Below are 23,471 nucleotides of genomic sequence, written 5' to 3'. Positions count from 1 at the left end.
TTCTACTCTATGGGTCATCCGAGGGAAAAGTTGATGAGCTAGCTTTTGAAAAATATTGTTAATTCACTAGAATTATTAAGAATATGTACTACCAAATCCCTAGATAGGATTAGATTTCAATTAGGTATTTGTATTTACTTTCTAGGTTCACGTTTACACTTTTTCATCAACAAAAGTAGGTCAATTAAACTGATTAACTATGCTTACGCACCATCATAGCTTGTACAGATGGTAGTGCCTGGATTAGTAAAGCCGATAACAATATACCTACTTCGATAGTAAGCTAGTGGCCGATTGTTGAACTATAACGATAAAGAAATTAAAATCGCTCCTTTTCTATAACTTGCACCAAACGTCAAACGTAAGCCCTATCGCTAGATGCAGTTTCAGGAAGTATTGCCGTCTGAACCGAACTGTGTAGCCCTTTACTAAGATAGTCCTAGCTTCTAGCCCTACCCAGTATCATTGAGGCATTTCCTATATACCCATTACTGGTGATCCAGTTGGCTAATGCTTCCCTCTGATTAGATGTGTAAATTATAAAAGTTCTGAAGTTATGAGCCGTAGTGTTATATTCAGTTAAAAATTGTCTTCGTGTTCACCATCTGTCCCATTACTCCCATATTATTATTACACTCACGGGTAATGAAAAAGTTCCACTCACAAAAAGTAAACACCAAACGATCCAAAGTTTTTCAAACGTTTAATTTAAAATTTAAACAAAATATTACCGTTTTTTGTTGGTAATATCCTGATGCTCTGTTAAATATACTTCAATGTTGCAGAAGGCGTCATTAAGCTAGCCTTTTCAGTTTAGGAGTAATTTATTGTTTTTCTCAGTGGAACCTTTTCATTGCCCGTGAGTGTATTATTTATTTATTTATTGGCATCACACAACAGGTAATTTGTATGACCACTAGCACTAGTCATTCCTCTAAATTACAATTTATAGAATTTCAGTTCATCATAGAACCAGTTAAGTATAGGTATTTTACCGATGATCAAACGGGTTCTATGATAAAACCTAACGGCCGTATTCACAAAATCAAAATTTCGATGCGGTTATTTTCAAGCAGCATCCATTGCCTTCGCATAAGATAGGACTATGAATTACACTACATCATACGGTGCAGCAGTAGCAAGGCCTGCAAGATGCGCACGGCAAGACGTCGTAAAAGTATTATATCGCGCTCAACTTACATCGGACGATTCAATAGCGCGGTAAAATAATATAGTAGTTTCTTTTTATTTAACTGGTAGGTAAGTGGTCAGTGTCAGAAAATTTATTTTTAGGTTGGCACTTGTTTCTGTTGCAAATTTCCCAATGCGTTGTCAGACTCTACAGCTTTTATCACGTCTTGCGCCCCATGCTACTGCTGCAGCCCTGCAGGTTAAAGAGATAACACTTATTGAAATTATACAATATTTTGCAACGAGCTAAATCCGTATCGCTATTTACGTCGCATTTTAATGGTACAACTCGTTACAAAGTGCAAAGTAATGCTATTTATCGGATAAGTTATATGGCTGGACTGGTTACTTGCATTTCCTAATTGATTCAATACCAGTTCAATGCAATATTCAATATTGGTCTGCATCATTTTCGTCTGAGTAGAGGATTGTTTCTTGTAAGTACTTACTACTACTACTACCCTTTTACTTAATATGCTTCTACAACGAAATTATAAAATTAATAACTGTTCTATTAATGTTAGTTGTATAATCTGCTAAATAAATAGAGCTAATTCTAGATTATTTGGAAGCACTAATCTTAGCGTGTGGGTCAATACACATTTATTACCTTCTAGATGCTTGCAAGGTTGCAACTGCAATATCTAACAGCAGTATTTGAGACAACCACTGTACTTTTGTACATAATATTTACTGCTGGTAACAAAGAAGACACTCTGTCCTCAACTTTCCTCATCCTGCCTCTACCGCCTACTTCAAAAGTTAAAGTTAATTTCGTAGATATGGTATAATCCGCCCTACCAAAAAAAAATCTTGTTATAAATTTTCGGGATTTCTACTTACTTACTACATATATTTTTCAAACGGGTAACTCATCCCTTACATGTCGAAGAGCCTTCTAGAACGTACTGACCCCTTAGCATGAATTTCTATCGTGCACGTGAAGTAAAATTACTCTAAGAATTTTGCAGGAAAATTTTGGTTCTGCTACCGACAATGATCATATTTTCATACAAAATTACTCGATGAATTTTACTTCATGTTCACGATGGAAATTCATGCTAAGGGGTCTGTTTGATCATCCAATGTATGTAATGTTTCAATAGCTAGTTTTTATCCCGGCAGCGCCGTCTAGCCGCGGCTTACATAAACATGGAGCTTGCTCGAGACTAGCGTGTTTTAATCGCGCCGTAGTCTTTGCGTGTAGCAAAGATGCTGCCTTTGTTAATACAAACTCTTGAGACTTGACTTAGAGAACACTTAATCCGTGTTCACACGACACAAAAAACGCAAAAATTTAACATGCGAGAAAAAAATCTAGTTTGTCTTTAAACAATCCTGCTGGGTATCGAACTCGAGACCTTCAGCATAGTCAACTAGACCATTCGTTCATGCGGTAGGAATATTAGGCGTAGGCACAGAAGACCTAGTGCGAGTTGTGATAGTTTACGATATCTACAAAAGTTAACGTTTTCTGACATGCAAAATGTTACGCCGCAACTACATACTGAAGAGCATAAAGTATTTTATGATAAGAGCGATGATAAGATGGTACTTTTACAGTTTTACAGCCTTGAGAATCAGGCCAGTCCATGTTGATTAATCATTGTTGATAGCAAAACAAATGTTAGCATTGGTATTTATGTAAAATTTTAATAAAAAGTAGTAGTACGTCTTAGTAGTATACTTTATAATAATATGCCCCTCAAGCGGGGTAGAAGTTTATTAGACAATAGATTATTAACCCCGTCCTACAATATTGTACCTAGGTATGCCTAACGAGTTCATAAAATAAAGAAATAACGCGTAATAAAATCACATTTTCCGAAGTGAAATCCGGAAAACAGTAAATACGGGCAAGAATTTGAATGAATTAATAAAATATGTAAAATTTAACATAGCTATTGCATAAAATTTATGCCGCTAACAGTTTATGTGAGGCCATTCCAAGTTAACAAACTATCAACCATTAAGAATAACTCTGGATACAGCCTAATTTATTTATACTATAATGACGACCGAATGGCGTAGTGGTTAGTGACCCTGACTACTGAGCCGAAGGTCCCGGGTACGATTCCCGGCTGGGGCAGATATTTGTTGTTTGAATGTGCCCTTAAAATGGCAATAGGCCCGCCCCCTATTACATTGGGACTAACATAACACTCTGGCGAAAAGTGGGTGCAGCAATGCACCTCTGCCTACCCCGCAAGGGAGTACATTATTACAAGGCGTGAGTGTGTGTGTGTTATAATGATGATATATTTATTACAAGATTTATTTATGATTAGAAATAAAGTTTTTTTTAAGATATTCATAATGAATCTAATTCACAGCTCTTTTAAAATACCTACATAAAAGTAATACGTATTTAAAGGTTAAAGCTAGGTTGACTTTAAGCTACAAGCATTATCTACCAGTTAACCTACAGACGGGTCTTATTACCATAATCTCCAATCTAAGTTTTACAACCATAGATTAACGTAACCGGCTGTAATAGCTTAATAGCTGAGTAAGATTTAGTATGTGTGAAATATTGTGAGGTGCGTCGCTCAGTTTTGCACTCTCCTACCTATCGGCACAAGATAATTCAGTAATCTCATAATACACCGTACATTATGAGATTATTGAATTATCTTATTCTTCTTAGCTAGACCTGGACTAGTATTTGATATTGTGGTGGGTCAGATCAGCTGTCTGCCTAGTGACTTACTGTACCACTTTTTCAACAACCTGTAAACTAAAATACTTAACTGGAAAGGAACTGGCTCCTGAAATTCTATTTTCTTCACGATTCAGTGTTACGTCAATATTACGGTAAACACATTAGGTACTTTATTTAGCTATCTCTATATTAGGAATATAATATTTATGTGCATAATGCACGGTTTACTAAACATTATGCAGCACCTATTTCCAATTAGTGCGTATCTCGGGAGCCGCACGTAACTATTACCTCACTGTTATGTGTTTCATTCAATTCTTTGTTGCCAGTTTTCTGTATTACCTACCTATACCTATATATGTAAAATGTATAAATAATGCACTGTTTGTACTGGATATCAGATAGGGCCAAGAGTTTACCTACTGGGAAATCGCAGGAGGCATAAAACACTGATACAATTCTACTATTGTCTGTAACCACGTACCACCGAAACACTAGAAAAAGAAAAAGGTGTAGACTAAAAACATAAAATGTGTTTAGTATAATTATGTATACGTATCTAATATCTATAAATCAAAAATATTATATAATCGCCCTACGACACCCATAAGCAACAGCCAAAGTCTATCTAATCATAATAAAATTGAATTATTAATAAAATTACATAAACGACAGCCCAACCGCAGGGCAACACAACATAAATTAACTTGAAAATTATTTTTTAATTATAATCGTTTATTTATGGCCCAGTTTGTTAGTTCTAGTTACATACATTGATAAGATCACTTTATAACTAGATGTGTTTATTAATAAGTATGTTAAAACCGAGTTAGAATTATAATATAGTTACTCTGAGGAAGCTTATTGTCAAGCTGGCAGTTCATTTTATTTGTTACTTGGTATAGGCGCTTCTTGAGAGTGGTCTGTGTCTAGTCCAGCAGTGGATGATTAAAGGTTGATGATGATGTGATGATTATGGATGGCACAAAATTAGTGTCAAGCTTAGCGAGAACCCTTGAAAATAGTAAATTTTAAATAGCATACATACATGCGATTAAAAATACTCGCTTTATCCCATTTTATTTATAGATCTTCACTCCTCACCATCCTCATTCATCTCAATGTCTATCTAGGAATCGCCCACTGCTGGACAAGGGTTTGTCCTCGACCTTCCTCCAGTTATCTACTTTAATTGTCACTATACCTACCTACACTGTTGTCGTATATCTTAAATGAACTAATGATATCCAACTGTTGCGCAGACGCAGGCGAGTGCAAGGCGGACCGGCGCGCGCGCTCGCAGCCGCAAGAAAAAATCAGGTACGAAAACATTTCCTTACCCATTCGTTAACGAACCGCCGCCCGCGACGGACGTGTCTGCCTCCGTATTATCTAAGTGATAAGGTGCCATTCCCTTCGCATGTCGGCCTTGACGGATTGCGATTTTGACACCGAGTGAGTTGGTTACTGTGCGTTTTCTGGTCTGTGAGTGGAGACCTTGGATTTGGAAAGGTTTTGTTCTGTGCGTCAGGTAAGAAGGATATTGAAACGTTGGTCGGGGGTTGGTGGACTAATTGTGGATGTTTGTGACGTCTAATTGGGTAAGGTGTAGGGAAACTTAATTCTAATCCAATAACCCTTGGGAAAGGGTTTTCGGTACCTAAGATTTAGTTTCATATTGATGATGTTTATCTTGCATACAATACTGTTTCAATAACTTATTGGAGAATAACCATTATAATATGTAAGATGCTTTGTATCTAATTCAAAGTTATTGATCACGGTTTTTTACCTTACATCGAAATTATGACGCACTAGCATGAAGCATAAGTGAGTAAAGTCGACTCAGATTCATTGTATGTAGATAGCAGTATTTAGGTTAGTACTATCGGATAATAATAAACTTCATTTCATGCCTTATGTCGTATCAACTAAAGGAGTCGTTCGTCAAGTCGCGCGCCTTAGACTCGCGCGCCACGCGAGTTGTCATCTTCTGTTTTTTTATATCGTCAACTCGCGTGCCCATGTAAAGTACGGTCAGATGCAAACGAATTGAAACTAAAAAATATAAATAAATATTGTCTGCCTGGCTGATTAGCATAAGAAGGTACCGACTAGACAGTCGCCATGAAAGTAGATGCTTTGATTTCGGGATAAAGATACAATAAAGTCTATGTTGGAAGTGCGGATTGAGGCAAAAGGGGATGTGACCTATCTTTGCTATCTCTCTCATCCCGTGCGCAAATTTTACCTGTCATAGCTATGTCCTTCAAGTTTTTGTTGCAAAAACCGGTTTAAAGGGTTAAAACGTCATGTTTTAGTGACGTCGTTTTAGTTACTCCTAATTCGAAGCAGAGATGTACAGTGCATTACTTACAGTCTACAGTACAGCGCAAAAATATTAAAATGTGGCAGTTTTTACTGATTTTGATGTATTGTGGGGGTAAGCCTATAATAAATTAACTTTACTATATTACCAAGTCTACTTTGCCGTAATATAAACACAGTGTTACGTTTTCGTTGTGTTACTGTTATATTAAATATCGAATTAGCACTAAAATTTAAAACAAATTTCCACCAAAATTGGTCAAAGAGACAGATACCTCACTGTAACAATTATTTCCAGGAAGTTCATCGCAAGCAGGTCCATCTAGTAATAAAACAGCACATAAAATCATAATATCCCAGCGAGGAAAGTCGGTACTGCTTCGTGCAGGTTATAAATATAACAAAGACCGAACAAATAAAAATGGTTCCTGTGTTTGGAGGTGTTCGAAGAGAACCTATACATTTTAAGTACCTAGTTACCTTAAGCATAATAAATTATAACTTTTGTGGCTGACTCTACATATTTTCACAGTCGAGCGAGTTGACGACAAAAAAAGTAGGTAAATACGGAAGGGGCAACTCGCGCGTGGCGCGCGAGTCTAAGCCGCGCGACTTGACGAATGACTCAACTAAAGTAAAACCCTATTCCATAGAAAATCGAATTAATTTTGCAATTTATAATCAACATGACGATACAAGAAAGAACTAATATTGTTATTGACTGATAATGATAACAGATAATAAATTGATGTAAATATTAATCGACGATGTAATAAAACCAAGTAAGTTGATAATGAAATAAAAACATAATATTTCTCACAATAATAGCTGTGACGATTAGAGGCCACGTGTGTTTAGAAAGAGATAACAACGTCGTAAGAAAGAAACAACATTATATTATTGTTTTCTTACATAATTAAATACGCAACACATGCACTATTAAATTAGGTGTATGTGTGTGTATTTATCGTAAGAAAACTGAAACCGGCAAAATATCTGATAAGCACTGTTTTACCGTCAGTCAAATCTAAATCAAATATTTATTTAGCTACTTATTCGCCAGATATTGATAAATCATAATAACAACAAATTTACAAATAGAGTAGCATAACAAATAAACTAAAATATGTTATAAAAATGTCCACGTTTCATGGTGAAAGGATAAGCGAGCTAGATTAGTAGTATAGTACCCAAGGGTATTGTTCGCAGAATACAGTTAAGGGTACCTACAGTTGATACGTCACCCAAGGAGGCTGCTTCTCTTCCTTTGTATCATTTTTTTCCCATTTCTGTATAAGACCTTTGTCCTATAATAACCATGGGAAAACATTTTAAAGCTATGCGAAGTTTACGGGTAAAACGTAAATTATTTTGTAGTAATTAATTAAATTAAATAGTGTTATTATTGTGGTTTGAGCACGGTTTCATTAAGGCCGGAAATTAAATTGCCACTGGAACTGTCTATTGTGTGTGCGGGCGAGGAAATTAACGCGATAGCAAAAAGTGTCTTCCTATGTGTCGTGATTCTGTTGACTGTTCGTTGTTTTAACATGGAATGTTCTAGATGTAGATGTAGTTGTTCCGTTATCCTTATTTAGGGTCGGTTGTGTTTGGTGAACGGTTCGTATCTACTAATTATTTCAGTTGTTTATAGGTTTAAAAATATATCGTTATTGGTAACATAGATCGTTTCAATGACACGTTTAGTAGCGATTATTTTTTATTAAAAATAGATGTTAATTGTTACTAAACTCTGTAAACACCTGAATTATTGCTATAAAATAAATTAGTTTACTATACTTAACTCAATTAAAACAATTTTTAAGTGATAATTTAATTAAATAATGTAACAGTAACAGTCATCGTCATCCGTCTCTAAATATGTAAAGGTCAATTCAATTACCAAATAATAACCATTTCATAACAAAAATATTGCAACTATCGTGACCAGTGACTCGTTTAGCACATTATACACTCTTAAGCAAGTACATAATTATTTATGGAGACAAAATATCAGTAAAACTAGTTATTTCATCCGTCGGCCTGCCTTAATATCAACTGGTTTGCTTTGCCTAGTTACTGCAATAGACATTCCAAGTTAAGAGTAGAGTATAGCACTTGCTCGTCCATACAAAAAGAGAAAACGTTTTACTACCCCTAAATATTATCCAATCTTCATGATTTTTTAATATGTTATTGACACAAGGAATAACTAGGTTTATAGGTTTTCCTTTTTTCAAATTTTTTTATAGATTCAAACTTATAGGCACCTCAAATAATGTTTTTTTTGTGATTGCGACTTTGTTGAATTAAGCCGTTTGTGGATCAATAACAACGTATTTTTTTTTAAAAAGCGAAACCTATAAACCTAGATTATATTAAGCTGAAGCGATTGACACTAAAATCAAAGAGATTGGTTGATATTTAGTTAGTGTAAAACGTTTTCTCCCAAAACCAGAATTTCATCAAGAAAAGTACCTATTGTCAGTCCCGAGCTGCAGTGCTCTCTATCGCACGATTGAGGGTCGGGGGGGGAAGCAAAGCACACGTACGATAGGGATGTCCATAGTGAAGTCGATAGTAGAGATGGGATCCCACCTGCGTTATCGATATCTATAGATATACACAGGATGTCCCATGTTAAATTGCACATCCGAATCATAGTGACACAACTCGTCATTCTAAACATCTTTTGTTTTAAGACTTTTGATTTTTTGCGAATTTTATTTTTGCTAATTCATAGAAACTTTGTTGGCTATGAGATTTTTTACTATAGACAGTAGATTTTTTTTCACGAATTAACAAAAGTCGTAAAACAAAAGTTGTTTAGAATAACAAATTAAGTCACTATAATTTGGATGTGCACTTTAATTTGGGACACCCTGTATATAAAAAGATGTGAATAGGAAAAGTTTAAAGTACTAGTAGGTTTTCAAGCAAAAAAATGACTAGTGACTATATTATATTTAATCCTCACTCAACATGGATTAGGTTACTTAGGAAATTTTATTTACTTACATCTAAACTAACATACCTAGGTAGTTACTTACATAAAAGTATAATATTAGGTCCTTACATATGAAATTGGCGTTTTCTATAGGAGGAACATAAAGTCGTTTTTTTTTAATGAAATATATTAAATTAATCAAAGTATGTACCATTGCTATGTATGCACTTTTGCCATCTCATAGGTAGTTCATTGATCCCCTTACTAAAAAAACCATTCGGGCGGGAATCAATAAAATCTTTGAAGGCGGTTTGGACTGCCCCATCGGAGTTGAATTTTTTTCCTTGCAAGTAGTTATCCAAATTGCGAAAAAAATGGTAATCTGTTGGAGCAAGGTCCGGAGAGTACGGTGGATGTCTAAGACATTCTAATTGAAGCTCCTCTAATTTGGTAGCCGTCTGTTGTGCAGTGTGTGGTCTAGCGTTGTCCTGAAGCAGCAGTGGCCTAGAGCGATTGACCAGCCTCAGTTGTTTAGCAGCTAGCTTTTCCATCATGGTTTGCAGTTGCTGACAATAGATATCTGCCGTAATCGTCTGGCCAGATTTAAGAAAGCTGTAGTGAACGACACCGGCACTAGTCCACCAAACACTTACAAGCAACTTTTTTTTAGTCAATTTTCGCTTAGGGCAGGATTTGACTGGTTCGCCAGGGTTCAGCCATTGCGATGAGCGCTTCCGATTATCGTAGAGGATTCACTTTTCATCACAGGTAATGATTCGATTTAAAATTCCTTCATTATTGTGCCGGTTGAGTAACGTAACGCAGCAGTCGACGCGCGTTTGTCGGTTTGCTTCACTCAATTCATGAGGTACCCACCTTTCAAGCTTTTTCACCTTCCCAATTTGCTTCAAGTGGATTAGAATAGTTTTATCACTAACACCGGAGCCTGCAGCTAACTCGGACGTGGTTTGCGATGGATCCGCTTCCACAATAGCCTTCAATCCTTCATTATCAACTTTGGTCTCCGGCCGTCCACGAGGCTTGTTCTGCAGGTCGAAATTTCCAGAACGAAAACGTTGGAACCAAAAACGCACTGTGTTTTCTTTTGCGACACCGTCACCATACACATCATTAATCCTTCGAGCCGTTTCTGCAGCACTGGTGCCACGGTGGAACTCATACTCGTAAATAATGCGATATTTCAAGTTTTCCATTTTGTAAACAGAACACAAAGAAAAAAACAAAAGAAGAAAAAACAAATGAATTAGGGGGTTTGAAACACAAATGCATGAGTAAATAGCTGTATGAATTTGAATTTGGAATTCCTAACCATAAAGGTAATATTTGAGATCAAAGTGGCCAGTACGACAAAACGCCAATTTCATATGTAAGGACCTAATACTTACTTACTTACTATAAATTGACTTGAATCCACAAAACCGAATAATAAAATGTATTCTATGATATAATTACTTAGGTAAGTATACTAAGACATCATCAGCCAATAATCATCCACTGCTGGACATAGGCCTCTCCCAAGGAGTGCCACAACACTCGGTCCTCGGCCTTCCTCATCCAACCACTACCCGCTACCCGCCTAAGGTCGTCAGTCCAGCGAGCAGGAGGGCGTCCCACTCTGCGTTTGCCTGTTCGTGGTCTCCACTCGAGAACTCGTCTACCCCAACGGTTATCGGTTCTTCGGCAGATATGACCAGCCCACTGCCACTTCAGCTTTCATATTTTGACAGCTATGTCGGTAACCTTAGTCCTCTGACGGAAAACCTCATTTCTGATACGATCCATCAGAGAAACCCCAAGCATAGCTCTCTCCATAGCACGCTGAGCGACATTAAATCGGTGGACCAGTCCTACCGTCAGTGTCCACGTCTCTGCACCATACGTCATCACTGGCAGGACGCACTGGTTGAAAACTTTTGTCTTCAGGCTCTGAGGAATGGCCGAGGAGAATATGTGACGAAGTTTCCCGAATGCAGCCCAACCCAGTTGGATGCGCCTTGCAGCCTCCTTGTCGAAGTTGCTTCTGCCTAGCCGAATAGTCTGCCCGAGGTAGACATATTCTTGCACAACTTCGATTGTTGCCTCACCAACGGCGACCGGCTCCGGTTTGATGTGAGCATTGTACATGACTTTCGTCTTGTCCAAGTTCATACCGAGGCCTACACGTCGGGAAGCAGCATTTAGGCCACTTAGCATCCAGCTGAGTTCCTGCAGAGATTCTTCCATAATAACGATGTCGTCCGCGAAGCGGAGGTGTGACATGTACTCGCCATTTATACATTTGCCATGTCCTTTCCAGTCCAACGTCTTAAAGACATCTTCCAATGCATTGTAAAATAAAATAAATAAATAAATAAAATTGGTGAACAGTTTCGGAGATATCACATCCCCCTGTCTCACTCCACGTTGCAGTTGGATAGGTCTTGTCTTGTGGTCCTGTACTTGGACAGTCATAGAAGCGGCGTTGTACAGACATCTCAACACCTCGATATAGCGCCAATCGATTTGGCATCTCTGCAAGGATTCAAAAACTGCCCAGGTCTCGATGGAGTCGAAGTCTTTTACATAGTCCACAAAGGCTGATTATACTCTTCGGTCTTCTGTATAATCTGCCTTACTGTGTGGATGTGGAACAGCTTGTATACATGGCTTAAAAGCGAGATCGGTCTATAGTTCTTCAGAAGGGTTTTGTCACCCTTCTTAAAGAACAATACCACGACGCTCTCAGACCATGCCTCCGGTGTAATGCCATTGTGAAGAACCGAATTGAAGAGCCTCTGGAGCTGTTCGAGGATTGCAATACCTCCAGCTTTCAGAAGCTCTGTAGTAATTCCGTCTTCACCCGGAGCCTTGTTGTTTTTAAGCTGCTCAAGGGCTATCCTAATCTCGCCTATGTCGACGTCAGGGATGTCGTCAGTGTAGTGGCGTATTAGTGGCGCTCTGGAATCGGTGAGCTGAGCCACAGACTTCTGCGCGTGTGAAGCATAAAGTTGTCCGTAAAAACCTTCGATTTCGGCAAGAACCTCCGGCTTAGAGGCAACGATATTACCATCTGCAGACCTCAACTTCGTCAAGTGGCCTCTCCCAAGTTGCTGAACGAAGACTTTTGACCCCCGATTTTGCTCAATTGCTGCTTCTATGGCGCGTGTGTTGGAGCGACGGAGATCTCTTCGTATCAGCTTCTTTATACGCTTGTTGAGTACCCGTAGTTCTGACGAAGTGTCACCTGCCGACGGAAATTCGCGTCTCTGCCTCATAAGCTCGAGTGTCTCGCTTGAAAGTTTAGACTCCTTGCTTTTGCTTCTCATGCTAAAAGAAATAAATACTAAGACAACTCAAGATTTATAAACAGCCCCGAAACTTTGTTAGTAGGTACTTATAAACTTATATTTTTACAAAACTATCATAATGTTTTTTAGATTCACTGTATAGATGTAAATAACCTTACATACAAAATGATAGTCCAAGTACCGGCAAAAGGTCTATTTTCCAATAATCAAAAATCCATTTTATGTACTTACCTACTAACTCGTTACTAGGTAGGTAATTACCTACATAATAAAATACTTACTCACATGAAATTATCACTAATTACTTATACTTCTTTCTATTTATCTTCAATAATTTCAAGTTTCGCTCACAAGTCACAACTCACAAGCACAACACAGAAATAATAATATGAAGGTAAGACGAAGACACTCCGTGTTTGGTCGCAATTTCTCGCCAACCGGCGCGGGGCGGCGCGGTGGCGGCGGTGGCGGCGCGGCAGCGTCCATCGATGTGTGCGTACCGCTACTTGCATGTGTGTGTGCGGTGCCCGGCGCGGGCGAGTGCACGAGCGACAGCAATACTTTTCCTAAATACCTATTTCGCTAGGATCGCGAAGCTATACTCTCCTCTTAACTGTTGATCTTTTAACTAAATTAAGCTAGCTGTGTATGGTAAAATAGTTTTTTATTAATTCCAATTACCTAGTGAAAAAATATCTTAGTTTTAGTGACATTTGCTGATTCAATCCTAAACTTAAAATGGGGTTATTCTAATTATTTATTATGTTAAAAACCACCTATTCGCCTCACCCCTTAATCTGAAATTCCGAATTGCACGTTTGCCTTGTCTGTCAGAGAATTCAGATTTGATGACTTTAGACTAATAACCAGTAGTGGCTGGTTGATGAAGGCAAACAACAGTCCTCCTGAAACAGAATATACAATACACACTAGTTCCAACAGTTTCCGTATCTTGGCTATGATGAGATATTCAGTCTCCTATTTCGGATGTTTCTTCATTTTCCTGACCACCTCATTACACTCTTCCAATGAGTTTTCCGGTACTATCTTTTACGCGTTACATCTTAGGCGCAGTTGCCATCTGATATGTAGGAAATGTGATGCAACATTTTCCATTTAGTGATAGTAAATTGTCTACCTACTTAGTGTGGGCTTCTAATGAGCTTCGATGGTATGTGGATGATATAATGCGGGGTTATAGGCAATCACGAGATCATTAATATTTGCCAAGAGTGCTCTTTCCTATTGGTAAAGGTTGGCTCTTAGTTATTTAGACTACTGTATGGATGTTTTCTGAATAATTGAATTTTCTGAGTAATCGCTATTCAAGCTCTTAAATGTTTAATCTCAGTAAGGGTCATTGTTATAATTTAGTAAAGGTTTTATGCTACAATTGCAATTAGTGTTGCCTTTTTCTACATCTTCGTAATCGTAAAAAAGAACAGTTCACAGGCCCTTCCCATGAAGCATAATCATCTAATAATTCTAACATATTTATACCACGTGCCAAATAATCCATAACTTACCATACTAATGCAACTATGAACCAATCCGGTATAATTCTGTGTCCAAATTTAAATATAAACAAACCGTAAGAGTCGTAACGGCTAAGAGCATGCTATCATCGAGGTAAAATGGAAAGTATGCCATCGACACCGGGCCGCCGGCGTGCGCTCACTCGCGGCCTTGCCCCCCTTTCGATTGTTGCATCGTCTTACGTGACCAGAATTGGGCTGCGATTCGTTCGATTCGGCTCTTGTCTTCTGCTATCGAGTTAAGACCTTGACAGATTTGGTAATAGACGCATCCTGAGTCCGCCGTAATGATTCGCTTTGTGCATTCACTAATATTCGCCTAACTTGATGTGTGGATTGCTTCATCGTCTGGCGTGTGTCTAATTTGTGTAATTGGTGTCTGTTGCTGATGTATTGTATGTTCATATATGTATAACATTTTGTAAGTCTTTGATAAGTTCGGTAATTAGTGCACTTTTGAATTCCAATTTGGATGACCTTCTTCGGAATTGCATTCAAGAGTTTCTATTTATGTGCCAAATCTATAATTAATATTTGATATGGCTCATTAATTACTTCCCTAATTGGAGGCAATCATGGCCAGGATAGAAATCTGCATTATCCAAGTCTAGATCTACGGCATCCTGTAACTGGTAAAATTAAGCGATGAATTTTAATACGATGTTTCTGACCAGGTCTGGCTCAGCAAGGCCGCGTCGACCGGACCGCGCCGTGTATGTGCCGAGAGCCCTTCGCGCCTCCGACACTGCAGCCGGCGACACTGCAGCCGCCGACACAGCAGCTGGTGACCCAGCCGACGATCCGCCCCCAGCCGACACCAGGAAGCGACAGACCTCCGTCACACCCACCGTCAAACCGCCAAAGTCACCCAGAGACAAATCACTCCCGGGCACCCCCAGGAAGTCCATCGACAAAGCCTTCTGCAACGTCTACACACCCCCGCACCTCAGGAGTCAGAGATCTCACACCGAACCCAGTATATGCGACCAAACCGAATACGTGCCTTCAGTGCCAAACAGTGATAGTGCAATAGAATTTAGTGATAATAATTGTAATGAAATAGGTAATAACTTCTACATAGGTGATTATTTTGCCAACGGCCAACTAGGTTTATACAATCCCAACTATTACTACAGTGATATAGAGAAATATAGTGATCTAAACGGTAGCTTGGGCGATCCGAATGAGTCTAATGAATTAAACATGGCTGTGCCCGACGCTAACACGAACATTATAGATAATGGATACGGTTTGCATTATAATAAGGACGAAGACGTTGAAGCTAATGAGTTGAGGAGAGCGTCACGGGAGATCAACCGAAGCAGTAAAAGGATCATCAAACAGAGCTTCGATTCGGATGTTCTAGTGATATCGGATCCTGTCGAGGATAACAAAGCGGTAAACGATGAGACGCAGAAGGAAACAAACGTCACAGATGAAGAAACTAGTCCTGTGAAGCCAAAACAAAAGTTGGAGCCTCGATTGTCCTTGAAACGTGAAGAGAACGATTGGGACGCAGTGTTTGACGACAGTGGTGAATGTTTGGACCCTTCGTTGCTGGAAGAACTTACAGCTACTGTAGGAAAAGTGCATATTAGTAAAGCGAAGAATAACTACGATCAGTACCAAACTAGAGGCCAGGCGTTGTTCAGTGGGCCCGTAGACGAATCGTTTGCGCATGTAGTGGAAGTGTATGACTTTCCGAGTGAGTTCAAAACGAACGATTTGCTGTCAGTGTTTAGTGAATATAAGGACACGGGATTCGAGATCAAGTGGGTGGATGATACTCACGCGTTGATTGTGTTCAGCAGCGCAAAAATTGGTGAGTTATTTTACTTTTTCATTTAAATTCATTTCACAACACAAGGTTAAGGTTTAAGGTTAACGCTCTGGACGAATATTGCTCACTAGTGGAAAAATGGATCCCCAATCCACTTAAATGATTGAATTTCTTTTTTAACGATCTCTTGAAATGGGTAAACAATAATGTGTACTCAAACTATTCGTTAAGCTTACTTTTATTACTTAATTAAATGAGCAAATTGAATTAGTCCAATAAATTATAGCTAAAGTATCACTCAATAACTTTTACGGCGTGCTAAATACGAAGATTACGGGAGGCAATATACCTCTTGCAATGGTTTGTAAGTTTATTATCCATAATCAAGATGTTAAACTCTTAATAACATGCAGTGCAGATTATGCCAGCATGCACGGCCAAGGTTATAGGTAGAGATATCAACTATTAACTATAGTAATTTAAGAAGTTAGGGATTTTACGCTAATTATTGTTATTGATGATACTTAACCGTGATTTGTCAAATTTGGTTCAGTCAGAGAATCAAAACAGGTAGGTATGGCATAAAATATTGAAAAATAGAATATTCTCGCTACGCCATTTCTCAAAATGCATTTTCAATAACGAATTCAAAATGATGTAATATTTTGGGCGGAAGTAAAATTTACTTTTTGATAGTTTGAAATTATTTATATCAAAAACACTAAACACTACGGCATTAAATTGCGGAAGGATTATTAAACAATGAAACACTTTTAGTGGACAAGACACAAATGCATCTTAACAAGTGCACTAAATCTAAATATTAATGAAATCTGTAACTACTTTTTAATTAAGTATTAGGTGTAACATAGATGTATGTATGTACATAACATTTCACAGCCTATATTGAATACAAATTGGGCTCATTAACATATTGTGTGACTTGATTAATATTCTAGCGCCGTATAATATTTTACGATATCAATGATTGGTGGCATAGTAATAATATGTTCAGAAATTATGATGCAGGTTCTAATTTGAAATGAGGTAAATACCTCGATAGCATAGCATAAAATAGCAATAGCTTAGCATATAATAGCATAGAGGTAAATACTGACTTTGTTTTTTTCACTAATTATAGCTGAACCCCTTTTTATGCTAATGCCATAGGTCGATACACTTAAATTAACTAACAGATCATTTACACATTATGACGGTTAAACTGATCCACCGATTTAAAGTTTCTTAGCGAGGTATACTCCGGGTTCCTCTGAAAGGGGTAGACTAAATAAGCATGGGACGTCCTATAAACATTTTACAAAGTTGGTAATATAGGTAGAGTGCAAACATAGCAGGTCCCTCATATTTCCCCCACTATAAGTGTCCTCATTATTTCCCCCGGCGAGCTATTCACAGTTCTCTGCATCAATCTCGTTATTTACAACTGCTTGAGCATTTAATATACCTACTAAGTAATAATACCCAATACGGCAATTAATTTTAATTTTAGAGGTTGTACGTGTGAATTTCTCAGTGTTGAACCAATTTTGAACATTATTTTGCCAGTAGAACATATCTGAAGGGTACACTACAGAATTCCGAATTACTTTTTTACGAATATGAAAATAACGATTTTCATAATTACGAATTTCATAGTTCCGAATAATTCACAATCCCGAATTTTAAGTTTCCCAATAGCAAAAATCACGAATAGTATAATAAACGAAATTTCAAACAACAGGCGTAAGTCAATTTTCCGAAAATTATTATTTCGATGTTTCAAAAGTACGATTTTTTATTATATCGAATTGTAAAAATTACGAATTCCGAAGTTTTAGTATTCCGAAAATACGAATTCCCCAATTAGTGAACAAGAAATAGTCAGTGTTTATTAACAGCATAATCCGTATACAAACAAAAAAATAAGCTATGTTATAATATGAAACGCTCCGCTCCGCTTCGCTTTGTTTTTCGATATCTATGTGCACCTAACACGCTCTAAATAAATAAATAAATTATATATAGTAAAAAGTCACGTGACAAACAAAGTTTCTATGAAAAATAAATATTTTTTTTCGCGAATTTCCAAATTCTGATTTCAGTTTCGGGCTTAGATATACCAATTTTGCAACACCCTTTATATTTGAAACGCTCCGCTCCGCTTCGCTGCGCTCCGCTTTGTTTTTCGATATCTCTGTGCACCTAAATTTAAAGACGTTTATGCTTTTTTGTGAAAATCACGAATTATCATATTTCCGGTCGGGATTTTAATTTTTCGTGATTATAATAAATCGGTATTTTATTTTTCGTATATTAAAGTAATCGTATTTTTAACGTTACGTTCGTATATTTAACAATCGTAATAACAAATATTCGTGATTATAATATTCAAAATTATAATTTTTGTGATTTTTATAATTCGGTATTAAAAAAAATCGGTATTGCAATATCGAAATAATAATATTCGGAAAATTGACTTACGTCTGTTGTTACATATTCGGTGTTATCAAATTCGGAAAAAAGTTTTTCGAAATATTTGGGTGTTCCCATATCTGAAACATAAAATTTCAGTTACAGATTCATACGGCAAAGGTTTAGCGAAAACTTGAGGGAAGTGTGTGAATATTGAAAGATGGTTCAACGGATCGCACATTTTCATTGAATCCGAAGCCTTCACGTAGATAGAGTTTGGCTCGCGTAAGTTGACCACCCTCCGTCCATAGCAGATCTATACAAAATTATAACTAACAGGGCTGGGGCGAAAACATCCCTTGTATTCGAATCACGTTACAGAAAATGTCTTAAATTCCCACACAGTAAGGAGTACTTACTGTAATACTTAGACTAGCCCGGTTTATAAAAGCTGTTCAGTCGTGAAGTAAATCATAATAGGATACGGTCTGAATAATGCAAAATTGAATAACATTATTGGCTCAGTATATTTCAGTTCAGTAACCTATCTTGTTTGGTGTAACGAACATTGCACTGCATTATTGCATTTTATGAACAGTAGACTTTTATTTCATAAGGAATGAAACTATGAAACGTAAAAATACAACATACATGATTAATATAAACAATTATTTATAATATTTTGCAAAAAAGTTAGCTTGTTAGGTCATATTTACGCGGCCAAAATTACCTAATGTAGCAACCATCCTACCATCTGTTGCTAGCGATTATTTGTCCGCTACTACTTAGTTACTACATTCTATTGTTGCGTCCGAAACAATGGGAGTAACCGACTTATCAAATAAACGCAAGCGCTGTCAAAATATCTAGGTAGAGAATAACAATAACTTGGAGTTGTGTAAGAGTGGAGATAAAATTGTAACGTGAAGTGCTAAGAATTTACGTTGTTATTTGGCCTAGACGTAAAGAAATAGGCATGATAACCGTAGAATTAATTCTAATATTATGTTCCAAGACGGAAATCAGCAGGATGTTTACCAACCTTCGATGGGAGACGGCTCTAAAAGAAGACGAAGGATTATGTTGATAAAAAAAACGCTTACACTAATTTCATTGTCTCTAATTTATTACGAGCTGGCTAAAAATAAGATTTGTCGTTGTAAAATTACCGACTTTATTTATTTTTCCGCGCGTAACTAGTATAATTACATGAATTAATAATCAAAAGCTTAGCTAGGCCTAATGCCCGTAATCTTATTTTATTTATCATTGCAATTGGATTAAAAGATTGAACAATCATACATACCAGTCTTTTTTTTCATATTTTTTGTGATAAGTATTGATTTACTATCATATCACCAGATATTGGTTTTAGATTAAGAATCTAGCTAGTTTACCTACCACATATTACGTAGAAAAATACAAAAAAAAACTAAATTAATTATTTATCGAACTATCGTGACCATAAATTTATCGAAGCGATACAATATCTCTCCTACAAATGTTTTCTCCTAGCATTGTCAGCATACAATACATATCCAATGCAATTAGATTTCATGATCGGGTTTCCCGCATTGTTATCGAATACTGACTGAGAAATCTAAAGCAAATGGCACGGAATGGTCTGGAAATATGTGACATAGAGAATTGCTAGGTATTTTCGGTGCGGTACAATAGAAATGGTGAATATGGGTAGAGGTTGACCAAAGTAAATCTGATCATTTTATTTAAATGTTATACTTATTATTTGTTGGTTTGTTATAGTTAAACGCATACTATGATATGTATAGGCAAATTTAAGCTTAATTAATAAACATGGCATACTTTACGTTTTACTCTGTATATAAAATATGTAGAATATGTGTTTAATTTATCTTTTAGACGGTGACAATATAAATTTTAACACACATAACTTTTATTCGGGCATCGTTAAACAGGCTTTTAACAAAAAAAACCCCACACGGAATAAAATTTACGCCTAAAGTGTTACTACGTACAATTATTACGTGAAATTGTGAGATGTCTTCATAATTGCTCGTCTATTGTAAGTAATTATAAAGTTTTTTGTTTTCATCTAATGAGTGCCTTGTTCTGTTTCTTAGTTGACAATTAGTGTTGGAGTAACGATGATTTCTACCGGTTTACGATTGGGTATAATTTAATTGCTACTTTTATTGATATGATGAGTAATATTTAAGTAGGTACATATATTTTAATCATGGAACACAATTTCATACCTTTTTTACCTAACATAACAAAATCTCAGCAGAATCAAAAGACATAATAATCATCTACCCCCTCAATAAATGATTGAGTATTGAGTACCCATCTATATCTATAATAATGAGGTGAATTATATCGAATTATATGTGTTGTGATAGGAATTTGCTCTAACTTTGTAATAGAGCAATCCACTTTAGTAAACGTTTACCTTTCCTTTAGATTGTTCACCTGCCGTTCAAATACCTTATCAAAGCTACAGCAAACTAATTATGAATCAGAACAGTAACGTATACAGTTTACTCAATAAATATTAATCGCATTGGTATTGGAACGTGCATTTTCCACTTGATTTGAGAAACCTCCTACTCACATATGGCTATGCATTTCTTTTCAATCCAAACCCACCCTTAACCCATTCGCTTAAAACCTACACTCAACATCAAACGTCATAGCAATGCTCCATTACTCCTAAACCAATTCCGACCTTATCTTTCACGAATGAAGTGTTGTATTGGATTGTGTTGGCAAGTAGTACGTTGTCCGAGCCACTTGCCCGTCGTTGCGTCACGTGGTTCGTTGAACTTCCTGGCTGAATGGAGCTGCAACCTTTGCCAGGAAGCAGGCTGTGTAGGTCACAGGTCGTGAGCATCGGGGAGGCAACCTCCTTGCTAGTAAATGTAGACACTGGCCGATACGATAAGGAAAAAATAAAAGAAAAGGAGTATGCAACCTCCTTGCTCTTTTGTAGATACTGGATGGTTATACGTTTGAGAAAAAATACAAAAGCAAGGTTCTTTCTGTCAAAATTCGGAGTACCCACTTGCGGGGTAGGCGCAGGCATATTGCTGCAACTATTTACTTGTGGTTATTGTCGCTAATGAATCTACAGTTTATTCTTGACTTGAACTTTTGTACAGATAAACAAATAGTTGCCACGTCCGAGAACCGAACCAGTGGCTCTCGGTACAAGCGAGGTGTTACTAATCACTGCGCCATCCGGATATCTTTATATTTCTAAATAATGATGAAACCTTGGAACAGGTATTCCCTATTTCTTAACGTATAACCTCATATCAGATAAGCGCTGGGTCACTACAACGCACGTGCTTGCCGGTCAAAAGAAGAAAACAAAATATTCTAAAAAGGTTACACAACCTCTATGTAGGCTGTATAAATGTGTAGGTCAGGCTGTTTACAAAAACACAACAATTTACACAAGCACCGATAACTCTTAATGTTGTATTAATAACAACTCTTTTAACTTCGCTCTGCCATTATCATTAGCCTACTTAGGTTTGCTGACCAAGATTGTTTCCGTTTTAATGAAGACATTTTAAAAAGCAATTTTTTTGTTATTTTTAAATTCTTCGGAAATTGGGATGTTATCCATAGAATAACAAGTAAGTACAGTGATACTACTACTAGTACTACTGTACTTGTTATTCTATGATGTTTTCACACATCGACTCCGTTTGTTTCACACCTATGAACGTCAAATTAAGCTGAATCCCCAACGTTTCTCTGACGGCCAATGGACGGTTGGTCGACAGGACGCTTAATTTTTTGCCGCTTCCCCGACAGGATTTTTCACCTATGGACTTTTTTCCGACAGAACCTTTCTTCTATGTCATCAATATGATGTGTAATCATACGGGTTCCGCTCATCTCGCATAATCTTTATTGACCAAAACTCATTTCGCATAACTCGTATGGTCTAAACTTTTTTGGCCGAACCATCACTTTGCCAAGACTTATGACGTGCCTCCAGCTATAATCCTCCAAAATTTAAACTCAATAGAAACTAATTCTGATGACGCCAAAAAATAGTCGTGAAATAGTCATAAATAGTCGTGCTTTCCAAAAAAATAGTCGTATCATACTTTCGGAGTTAGAGCTATACTTTATGGAGGATTATAGCTGGAGGTCTCCAGCTATAATCCTCCAGCCTCTGCAGAACAAACGGTAAGGCCTATCGACTTGGTTAAGGTCTCAAAAAATAGTCGTGAAATAGTCGTAATGACATGCCAAATTTCAGAAATAGTCGTCAAAAGATAGCAAAGATATAAAGGTACTTTGCTGCAGCCCTGGTGGAGGATTATAGCTGGAGGTTTTGAAAATATTGAATATCTTTGGAACTACTATGACTATCGGTTTGAATTATGTCTCAAAAAATAGTCGTGAAATAGTCGCTTCTATTTATTATAATTTTAAGCTTGATAAAAGCTGTTAAATAATTATATCAAATTCTTCATACAAATCAAAGTGGACGAGAATGCCAAAGCAAGCCAGTACACAAAAATAATAGCACCGTAGCATTGAAGTACTCATGTCGAATTTATCTATAAATCATTTATTTCGTCATACTTTGCATCAATAGTATCTAAACTAATCTTGGGTATGACATTTTATTGCTTTTGCTCTTAGCCTTTACCTTACTGTGTACAGAGAAAACGTATGCCTATACACGCACACATTTATCTCTGTTATCTTGACAAACGATAGCGATGACGACTACGGTGAAGTAGTACCTAGGTCAGTTATTGTCATCCCTTACTATTCCGTGATCAGACAAATATTGCTATCCTTGTCTCCTTTCTAACCGGCATGCATCGCACGCATAGAACGCGTGAACGAACGTGTCATCGGTTGCATCTTGACAAGCGATAGCAAAGCGGTATTTATTACGTCCCTTACTATCCCGGGATCACACAAATAGTGCTGTCTTGTTTTTTTATTAGCGTTGATGTGGCCGCCACCTCCGCCGGTGAAATTGGGATTAGTTTTATTGAAGACGCAGTACAGGGTAGCACTCAAGCGATAAGAATAAATCTTCTCTATCCTCCACGAGCCAAATACCCCACCTTATCTAAAGTCTATGTTCCAATTTCTATCTGACACTCATACCAGAGACTTACGTTCTTCTCATAATTCTATTTTAGCCCTACCCTCCTTCCACTCTGGTTTTATGTCTGACTCTTTCGCGGTCACGGCTGTGCGTCTATGGAACGATCTCCCTGATTCCATTAGGAAGGCTCCGTCTCGCAACGTTTTTAAGCGTCTTACTCGAACTCATTACCTTAGTAAG

The 23,471-nt window shown here is 37.2% G+C and overlaps 1 protein-coding gene across 2 annotated transcripts in view; it reads left to right on the top strand.

The window, feature by feature from the left end:
* LOC105382597 (coiled-coil domain-containing protein R3HCC1L) overlaps positions 1-23,471 on the top strand; it is a 35,237-nt gene that overhangs the window by 3,701 nt on the left and 8,065 nt on the right. Inside the window, exons 4-5 of one of the 2 annotated variants that reach the window (XM_038106641.2) lie at positions 5,116-5,173; positions 14,646-15,793. In XM_038106641.2, coding sequence (XP_037962569.2) covers positions 5,116-5,173; positions 14,646-15,793 — 1,206 coding nt within the window. The other variant, XM_038106642.2, reaches the window with a different exon arrangement.

This window comes from Plutella xylostella, chromosome 7, assembly GCF_932276165.1.
Source record: "Plutella xylostella chromosome 7, ilPluXylo3.1, whole genome shotgun sequence".
NCBI lineage: Eukaryota > Metazoa > Arthropoda > Insecta > Lepidoptera > Plutellidae > Plutella > Plutella xylostella.
Note: the sequence above shows the minus strand (reverse complement) of the source record. Positions and strands in the feature narration are given on the sequence as shown.